Raw genomic sequence first — 10,914 nt, 5'->3', positions numbered from 1 at the left:
TATATCATTACTTAATCCTGAAGATACCTTAAGGATATCTTCACTTGGCTGGCCAGCCACCACCCACTGAAGATTAATGTAACAAGACTAAATTTTAAGCAGTTGGCTTAATCCTTCTGAATATCTAAGTCTTAAATTTGATTGGTTTAAATTTTATTCTACTTGTATCTTAAGTCCATAGCTTTGGGATGATTTGTAACACTTCCTGATTAACTAGACCACATGGTCTATTCTTTTTTAAATTTATGTTTTGGGTTTTTTCCCACATAGTCTATTCTATTCCCAAATTATTTACTATTTAAAGTAGCTGGGAGGAGAGGGGATTTGAAAGCACCACATCTGTGTCCTAATATCAGTTTTCTAAGCAGTTCCATGAGTGGCTGACATTTTATCTACCACCATTTTGTCCTCAACTCACTCTCTGGTATTATTTATGTCTTCCTGTTTTTCCTCCTGATACATTGTAGGACACAAGTGAGGCCAGGGGAAGTGCTTCATTGATCTTGGTACCCAACTGACATCCAGCACTATGCTGTCAACATAGTAGGATCCCAAGAAAGTTTGGTAAACAAATTTCCATTTAATGTTTTTGATCTACACATAGTTCTCTTTGCTCCAACACTGAGTCCTTTGTGCAGACCACAAATAACTAATGGACTTGTACAACCAGCTTCTAGCTAACTGTCTTCAATTTGTCATACATGTTATTAGCAGAGGTATTCAGCAGGGATGTTGATTCAAGAATGTCCCATTCCTCCTCACAACCATCAGACTGTCACCCAATGAATAAAATGCAGTCTTTAGCGCAACAGACTCTTGCCTTCTTGACTCTACTTCTCCTCCTCTCTTCTATCTCAATCATGAGAACATGCTCGTTATCTAACACAAAGCTCAATTGTTTCAACTGTTTATCCTTACCACTATCTTCACATTTTCTTCCTCTTATCTTGATTTCTTTGGTCCTTAATTATATTTTATTGTGAAAGTGCTAGAAAAACAGAGAACTAAGCAACTGAAGGATTAGAATAGAGAGGATGTACATGGTGGAACAGCTATGGTATGTCCACAGGTGAATCTTATGGAAGAGCTGTATCAGAATAAGAGGATGAAGGCAAATGCCTTAAACATGCATTATTATTTATAAAGTAAGAGAATGTGACATGGGTGCTAGTGCCAGCTGAAATGATGTTGAAAGCTAGCTTTTTTTTTTTGGTGTGCATGTGTGTGTGTGTACATGAACTCTGGTCTATGCTATCCAGGTATGGGTAAAGGTATTTTAACTCCATATATTTCAGAGGAATGTTGAGGCAGCTCCAGGTCATATGTGAGTTCTTCATCATGATTGAGTTTACTTGAGCTAAGATTTTTAATAAAATCATATCCAAGATTTTTTGCTATTAAGAAAGACACGTGATTTTGTAGTTCTGTGGTTTAGGATAGAGGAAAGAGAAAAAGAGAGGCGGCATTGACCCTTTATAAACTGCATGTAATTATTACTCTATTGCATTTATATATAAAGTTATCTGATATTTGGACTAATGAGTTTATTTCCTATGATATATTTGAATCTCAGGAGCAAGTAGTAAGCCAGACAAACTAACACCCATCAGTCCTTAGGTCAAACTCCTTCTCTAGGAAGCTTGGTCGACACAATTTACTACCATGCAACCAACCATTTGTATTGTAATTTGGAATTTATAAAGCCTATTCTGTACTTCATTTGTTTGTTGGGTATTTAAAATATATGTGCATTCCATTGAGTTATTTCATATGCATGAAATATTGTTCCAGGTGGTAAAGAACAGGATATTAGCAAAACAGGTGTTCATCAAGGTTTGAGGGCAGAAAGGCCCATAGGCTAAAAATAAAAGTCCTCTGCACTGGACTTTATTTTCCATCATTAGAGATTGAGTAGTTTAGATTATAGTGCAAATATCCTCAAAACGGGGTAGCAGAAATTAATTCTATATATAGCAAATTATTTTATTATTAGAAAAGCAATAACCTCAAATGGTATAAGCAAAAATGCACCTGTAACCAGGAAAATGAGAAAAAGATAGATGCAAATCCTGGAAATCTATCTGGAGAGGAGAGGTGGTGATAGGGTTCTACCTGAGAGGGGAGTGAAAACCCTGGGTGCTGAAAGAGCATAGAACCAAAGTGAGAACAGACAGAAAGATGTAGAAGAGCACGAATGACTACATTTTTAGCTTGGTCCTGGCAGGTTACAAAAGACGGGAGATTCACTAAATACAAGTAGAACTACAAGAATGAAGAGAGAATGATAGAAATCTGCTCTCAAGCTGCATTCTTGTGTAATTACTAAAATAATTTGTAAATTTATTAATTTTTTTGATATTTATGTGATGAATCATGAGACTGTTCAATTTTCTGTGCTGCAGGTAGAATTTTAGACAGAAAAAAGAAAATTACTGTTTGTTGGTATCCTTCATATACTACTTGTAAAAATGATAATTAGAATATCTTACTAGGTTTTTATTCTCTGCTACCATTTGCTCTGTTTCAACCATCCAAGGACTCCTTCGATCATAAAATGAATGTTAAAATCTGGGCCCTCTCCTACCCTGCCAGCATAATCTTTGATCCCTGTCCTACATATATTCTATGCTCAAGAGTACATAGCAACATGCAGCTCCATAAACATAATCATGTGTTTCACACCTCAAGGTTTTTGTTCTATTTCCTTTGTCTGAAACTCTAATATCCCTCTTTTAAACGTCTCATTCTTTAGGATTTGTTCAGCTCATGTTGCCTACTCCAAAGAGACTTCCTTAAAATCTATCTGCACATCCTCTGTTAATGCTCCTGAAACAGCCTATATATCCTTCTATTATAGGACTTACTGTGTTGTATTATAATGATGAGTTTACAGTCCCTGGAACATAGTAAGCACTCAATAACATTTATTTGTTGAATGAATTCTCTTGTTCATTAGTCTGCATATCATTATTTTCTTCCCACTCAAACACCATCTAACATGTTTGTATTCCATCTAGTCCCATAAAAGAATTTTAGTAAATATTTCTGGGTAATGATATTAAAGCAAGCCTTCATTTAGTACATGTCCATAGGAATTCTAGGATGGTCTATGTCAATTAAGCATGTGGCTTGACTAAATGAAAGTCTAGACAAACAGAAAGCTCTAAATAATAGAAAGTAGTGTTACTAATTAGGTCCTGGTTCAAAGTCAAGATGATTTTGTATTTATTTTTTTCTTCCAATAAACGTGAAGCATATTGTGAGTAGCCAGTAAATTGCAATGATCAGGGCTGGAGGTGTAGTTCAGTGGTAGAGTGCGTACCTAGGATGCATGAGGCTTTGGGTTTGATTACCAGTACCACAAAACATTCCAATGATCTACTTAAAATATTTTACTTAAATTCTGCATACTTTAATGAGTTTCTTTGGGTATGAATGTGTTTTTATGTACGTTTAAGTTTTGGAAAAGAAGGATCTGAAATTAATAGTGTTTAAGCCTGAGAAATTAAGTGTGAAAATGATACTGTCATGGTTTTAGAACATATCCACAAATTCTTTGATATTCCTCCCTCCAAAGGGGAGAGGTTAATTCTCTTCTTGAATGTGGGCTGGACTTAGCGGCTTGTTTCTATTCAGTAGAATACAGTGGAAGTGATGGTGTGTAACTTCTGAGACTTCTGGGGGAATCAACTGCTGGATCATGAGCCCTGTGGAGAGGTCCACAGGATGAGGTTGAGACCAATAGCCAATAAGGAGTTGAGGCCTCTTTCCAATAGTCCTGTGAGGGAGCCACCTCAGAGATGAATCTACTAGTCCTAGCCAAATCTTCAGATGCCTATAACATTCCTGGATGATATTTTGTAGCTTCATGCAACACTGAATCAGAACCACCTAATTAAGCTGCTTCCATACTTCTGACCACAGAAACTATCACAGGTTTGTTTTTTTTTTGTACTGGGGATTGAAATCAGGACCTTGGGCTTGCATCGCAGGCACGGTGCCACTGAGCTAAATCCCCAACCCTACTATCAGAGATTTTTAAGGTGCCAAGTTTTGGAGGGTAATTTATTACTCAACAAAAGATATCTAATGCAGCTGTTAAAAAAATTTAAAAAACCTATTGTTTTCAGAAAATTGGAGGATTAACTATCTCGAAGAGCCTAAATGTGTTAAATCTATTAGAAATGCAATGGGGATTTGATGTAAATGCAATTATAGTGGAGAACATCAGTACACCTGTCTGATAGATGGAAACATCTAGTAGACAGTAAGAAAAGATAATCTAATACACAAAAATCAGTAAAGGCATTGAATAATATAATCATTAAACATAATTTAATATTCATTTATAGATTTACATCTTTCAGATAGGAAATAGATATTCTTGGTATGTCCATGAAACACTTTCAATTATAAATCACATATTTGGCCACAAAGAAAACCTTGACTTCAATATGGTACAGATTTACAGGCTATAACCTAATAAAGCTTTATTATTTTATTATTTCTTTGAGTCCAATCTAATTCCATTTTTCCTCTTTTGCAAAGGCAAATTCTGATATTCTTCAATAGTTTTCCTTTGATAATAGGATAAAAAGTAAATGATTTTTATAGCCTACCAGAATCTTAATGATTCAATCCTTATTTACCAGTTAAGATTTTTCTTCTACAATTCTCTACTTTGAACTTTTAGCTAAAGCAATTCTGAAACAATTTTCATTTCTACAAAACACACCATGCTTTAATGTCTGTATCTTAGTAAATGCATTCCTCTTCCCTGTAAGATTTTTTTCTACAGTGTTTCATTTGTTTGCCTAGAATAATCTTTCTCATTCTTCATGTCTCAGCTAATTATGGTTTCTTCTGTGAATGTTTTCCTATCCTTCCAATAGACTTTATACACACCTCCATTATATACTTATCCTATTGGGTTGATTACTGACATGAATGTTTCCCACTGAAATGTAAAATCCAAGGGTAGAGACCATGGTCTTTGCTATTTTGTTTGTTCAATAATTGACACAGTGCCTGGTGTGTAGTAGAAGCCCAATAAATGTTATCTGAGTGAATGAATTAGTGGACTACAAGATTTGCTTAATAACAATTATTAATGTTTACCTGACTTATGACTGTTGCTTGATTTCTTGGTCTTCTTCCTAATTAAATCAGCACAAATCACCTATATATGACATAAGAATAATAAAAATAATGAAACAAACCTAGTATCGAAGTTTTTAGAGGATTTGTACATTTTCTATTTTTCACATTAAAAATCCAAAAATTTAAGAAAATGAGTTAAGAACTTATTTTAAATGCCTATTTATAAAAATATCCATATTTTATTTGGTTTATATTACATGTATTATTTGAAGAATTCAAAGGTAAATAGAGTTCATTGATATTCTAAAGTAACTATGTAAAACACTGATAGGCATGGAAGCTAATCAATTAAACAGCTAACTAGGGGAAAATGTTTTTAGAGATCTGGCAGGCAGAGAGCAGGTTCCTCGCCTACATGGAATGTGATTTTTTTTTGATGTAGCCAAGTTCTCTACTTCTTTGGGTAACTATATGGGGAGATAAATCCAACAAAGTACTTTACTTTTTTTCCAGGTCTGAAAGCTGAAAGAAGCCACCAGAAGTACATTTCCTACCACTAATGGAAGGGAAGAAACAAGTTGAAAACTAGTATAATATACTACTGTGACCAAAGTGTTCATGCTATTTCTCAAAACAAATGAGGTATTTATGATTATTTAATGTACTCATATTGTCCAACTTATTTCAAAATCTCTTTTAAAAACTGGTGGTCTAAATTTTTATTGACTTTTTAGGTAAAATAGGTGGTATTAAGTTTACCATCCATGCTATACTACAGGGACTCTTTCTGTCCCTATACTGAAGCTAATAAAAAAAAATGAATTAACTCCTGATGTGCAACTACTCAAGTATCTCAAAGTTAAGTTTCTTTCTTTAGACAATGAGCATACTGATTATGAATATTGATATAGTAGCACAGTGGCCTGTGCACAGCAGGTATTTCATAAATGTTCATTTATGCAGAGAAGCATATTATGGTTGACATGTGACATTTTAGCCTTTACACATAAGGGTGTCTTGTCACTATGCTTTTAACATAGGATGTAGCAAATGATGCCATTTTCTACTTTAGTTATATAGAATTCATTTAGGAAGGCTTCAGTAAATTTCCTCCACAATGAAATCTCTCTTAAGCCATGTTATTTTTTTAGAGCAATGGAAGCAGTTAAAACAGTGCTAACAGAGCTAAGACTGTGAGGTGGGTATGATTCCCATAATAACAACAGAGTGGCAGCTACAGAGACAATCTGTGCTGTGACCAGAGGCTGCACTGTGAATATCTGCTACTAAATTTCCAATATTCAATGGCTGAACACTGGTGACAAAGGGGGCAGTGAGACAATATGGCTGTCTCTGCATGCCATCAGCACTAACGAAGTGATTCACAAGCACTCAATGTGGTGCTTCCTCTGCAGGGCACAAGCAGGTACCTTGAAGTTATTGTGGCCCACCCGTTAGAGGGCTTCTAACTGAGGGCTACTGAGTGGGAACACTCGAGTTGCTTCAGGTGATCACTATAAAGAACCAAGCCAAGCTGGGTGTGGTGCTGCACACCTGTAATACCAGCTATTAGGGAGCCTGAGAAAGGACAATGGCAAGTTTGAGGTCAGCCTGGACAACTTAGCAAATCTCTGTTTTAAAATAAAACTTAAAAGATTGGCTGAAGATGTAACTCAGTGCTCCTTGGATTCAATCCCCAGTAATACGCACACACACACTACACAACACATACATGCACAATACACAACACACACACAACTGAGGCAACTATAATGTTGAAATTTTGGATCTAACAGTTTAAAACTTCAGGCTTTCTTTTGCCAGCTTACAAATTATTATTGGCACTCTCTACAGTTTCAGTGTAGCAACCCTAACATAACTGATAAACATGGGTGTCAGTAGACAAGTAACCCAGGACTGTTACTGAGTCTGCATTTTAATTTTTATAAAATCTTACAGTAGAATGGTTCACTTCAGAAAATAAGGCTTTTTAAAGTGGTCATTTAATGAATGAAATTTTTTATATCAATCTTGATCATAATTTCATACTTTTTTGGTTCTGTCTGCATCTGGTAAGAAAGAAGTTTTCCTTGTTGCTTGCTCTGGAATACTCGGTAGAGATTGTCTGGGGACACTTGGTTTAGAAGTAACAACTTCAAAATGAATGAAGGCACTTTTTATTCCTGGGGAAAACAAGAGGTACTGTTAAATATGAGAAAAGGATATAATTCTCTTTGCTAGGCTGCCATATTATCTAGAGTTACCAGAATCAAGGATGTATTTATTTCTTCAAGGTAAGGCAGTAGATGGATAAGATGACTTGATGCCTTTTTAAATTCCTCTGCTTATAAATGTCCACTGGTTCACGGTTGCTCCAAGGATAAGCCTCAACTCCCTAATCTTTGGCTCTAACTTCCGTTGCCAGAGTAATTTCCCCTCACCCACCTACCACTCCAGCAGAATAAACTGTTTTGCACTTTATTCAGCAGGCAAAGAAAAACCTCTGAGGACTTTCAAGTACAGGAATGGGTGTCCAAAGCTGTCTTTCAGGAAGATTCCACTCACAACAACATTTAGCATAGGTTAAAGAGGAAGAGATCAAAGACTAATTATTGCAGTAGTTAAGGGCAGGAGTGACACAAATAGAAAAGGGAAGTTATGAGGACTTAAAGAGTAGGTTAGAATGTGAAAACTTTGGGACATGGAATATGAGCAATAGGAAAAAGTCAAAGATGAGTCAGGTTTTGTGATTGGACAAAAATAGGAGGAGCAGAGAACAGGGTTTGTGTTTACCGAAAGTTGTTACAGTTGGCTTTGTGCACATTAGATTTGAAGGGCCTGATGGCCACCTGGTTGGAGATGTCCTAGGATTCTTCATAAGTGTGTATGTGTGTATGAGGGCAGAATATACATGGGAGGCTTTTGCAGAGACAGCTGGGTATGGTGAACCACACCTGTAATCCTAGTAATCTTGGAGGCTGAGGCAGGAGGATTGCAAGTTTGAGCCCAGCCTGGTCAATTTAGAAAAAACTTGTCTCAGAATGAAAAATGAAAAAAAAAAAAGGGGCTGGGGTTGTAGTTCAGTGTGAAGGTCCTGGGTTCAATCTCTAGTACTGGGAAAAAAAATACACAACAACAAAAAAAACTAGCAGACACTTATCCCTGGAGATATGGAAAACAGGATGCAGTTATATGTTTGGGGAGAAAGATGGCAGTAGAGGCTAGGGATCTTCTTGGGGAGAATTGTTTGTACTGGAATTTCCAAATCACAGTATAGTATGTTAGGAACTTACTTTGTCTATCAAGATAAGCAGCCATAACACAGATTCTAATATCTGCATACCTTGTAAATCCCAAAGGGCCTATTCACCCAACAAATACTCAAAAATGTAAGATAATAATACTTATAATTATGAGTAATTTGTAATTTTCCAGTACCAAAAAAAGCATGGATTTTATAATCAGGAAAAAGCATAACTTCAAAAACCTTGAGACAAAAACTATATGTAGCTGAAAGATAGCAGAACAGAAATATTGTTCATTTTCTTACCTGTATTTTTAAAAGGATTTGATTTTTTAGTTGTTTTCTTATGCTTCTGTGTGGATAGTATTCAAAAGAAAAATATTCACTAGTACTTAAGCTTCTAAAAAGAGACTTTTGCCTACTCCAGAGCACTCAAGTTAATACAGTACCATCCCCCAACGCCCCCTGCTCTCCTAAGCACTGGTCTCAATCCTAATCCATATTATCAACCTTCTTGATACCTCTCACAGATACCTAAACCTAACTCATTCCAAATGAAGCCTTGGGTACCTCATTTTTCCAAACTTGTTTCTCTGCCTTTAGTCCTTATTTTGGTTAAAGGCATAGTAATCTACCCTGTGGTCCATTCTAAAAAGCTTGGAATTGTTCCATTTATTTCAGATAAGGCCAATCCAATCCAATTTAATGCTTACTGGGTACACTGTTTGGAACTGAAATAAGATATATAATTTCTGACCTTAAACTTATTATCCTGTAGAATAGACAGATATGACAAAGTATAATGAGTTCTGAGATAGAAGTAAGTCTGAGCACTATGGGAGCCCAGAAAAAAGATATCTCATTCATCAAGACCTGTACAAGACCTGTACATAAAAACTGAAACAGCATTATCATTCTAACCATTAATCCTGATTTGTCAACTTCATTGGATTAAGAAATACCTAGCAAATTAGTAAAGCATACACTTGGGTGTGTGTGGGTGGGTCACGGAGGCACAGCCTTGGGTACCATATGTTCCCTCACCAGTTCCTCTCTGACACTGTTGCCCTGCTCTGCTCCTTGGCAGCCATGAACTAAGCAGTGCCCTGCCATACCCTTCTGCCATGGTGCTTCTGCCTTGGAGTCAGCCAACCATGGACAAAAATCACCCTAAACCATGAACCAAATTTAACCTTCCCTTCCTTAAGTTGTGAGCGTTGGATATTGTGTACAGCAATAGAAAATCTAACTCATACAATCAATCATCATCATCATCTCCCTTTCTCCATTATTTCTCCTATTATGTACATGTACCAACTCTCCAAGATAAATGTAGTTATTATGTGCTGCAAGCATGTACAGTACCAATAAAAATAAAAAGAAGCAGTCTAACTGTGAAATATCTTGAATCTGTGGCCTCTTACCCTAATTGTCATCATCTTAGTTTGAGCTCTTACATTTTATCTGGACTATCCCAGCAGACTTCAAATTATCTTACCCCTCATGTTTATTTTATCTGCCATCTATCTCACATGCTGCAACTAGATTATCTTTTTGGAATCCCAAATCATTCTTTTTTTTTTTCACATCCCTATTGAAAAACCTCCAGTGGCTCCCTATTACTGAAGGGATACTTCTTCAGTGAGGTATACAAGGTTCTGGCTTCAACCTACATTTTCATTCTCATCTTCTGTACTTGTCTGGCTATGCTTGCTCACCACACCATGCTTTCATTTACACTTTCACTCGTCTGCAATTCTGCTTCACTGTATTCACACATCTATTCATCTGGAAAATTCCCTCTTACATTTTAATTCAATTACATTTTCTTTAAGAAAGTCTTTTTAGACTTCTCTAGGCAGGATTAGTCTTTAGGTCTTCTGTATTCCCACTGCACTTTGTACAAATTAAAACTTTCCTCTCATTTTATTTTAAGGACTTTTGTCTAAGTATGCCTGACCTTTAGATAGTGACTGTGTCTTTTTCATCTTTGTATCCTACGTCACCTACATTTTCCCTTTTCTCTTCTTTCTAGCTTAGCACAGGATCTGGCCCACAAGAATGTTAGCTATCATCATCATCATCTTTATCATCATATGTTTAAGTTCTTTTCTGGTAAACTACATGGCACATTTAGCTTGAAGCTGACTCAACAACTTTGCCAGCAAAAGAGTTAAACCCTGTGTAGGATCCCATGATCCCTAACCAGTAAGTACCAAGCCAGCAAAGGGGCTATTTCATAGAAATAAAAGTTAATTAGATAAACTAATGATTAATACAAAAAATATGAAATATACAACTTTCTACCTTTTGTTCTATTGCGTTATTCTGTACATCCTGCTTAGAGGGTAATGAGGTGGATAATTTCTGAGCAGAAATCTTGTTATTACTTTTAGGAAAGTGAACTGATTCTGAAAGTAAATAAAAGAGAAATTGTGTAATTTTAAAACAAAAATTAGAATTGAAGTACAATAAATTGCAGTGTTTAAAAATCTATGTTTTTTTCAGTTTTGACACATATAAACCCATAGAACCAACATCATAATCAAATGAACACATTTCCATCACCC

General features: G+C 35.9%; 1 protein-coding gene across 7 annotated transcripts in view; it reads right to left on the bottom strand.

The window, feature by feature from the left end:
* Window positions 1-1,953: 1,953 nt before the first annotated feature.
* LOC110344934 (uncharacterized) overlaps window positions 1,954-10,914 on the bottom strand; it is a 57,086-nt gene continuing 48,125 nt past the window's right edge. For 6 of the 7 annotated variants that reach the window (XR_015446827.1, XR_015446831.1, XR_015446828.1 and 3 more), the window contains 3 exons: window positions 10,652-10,755; window positions 7,150-7,283; window positions 1,954-5,179 (listed from right to left, as the gene is read on the bottom strand). Coding sequence is in view for 1 of the 7 variants with exons in the window: in XM_087199859.1 (XP_087055985.1) it covers window positions 7,278-7,283; window positions 10,652-10,755 (110 nt within the window). In the remaining 6 variants the exon portion in view is untranslated. The remainder of the gene's footprint in view (window positions 5,180-7,149; window positions 7,284-10,651; window positions 10,756-10,914) is intronic. The other variant, XR_015446830.1, reaches the window with a different exon arrangement.

This window comes from Heterocephalus glaber, unplaced genomic scaffold (assembly GCF_053883595.1).
Source record: "Heterocephalus glaber isolate CG9 unplaced genomic scaffold, H.glaber_assembly_v1.0 deba00001729, whole genome shotgun sequence".
NCBI classification, from domain to species: Eukaryota; Metazoa; Chordata; class Mammalia; order Rodentia; family Bathyergidae; genus Heterocephalus; species Heterocephalus glaber.
Note: the sequence above shows the minus strand (reverse complement) of the source record. Positions and strands in the feature narration are given on the sequence as shown.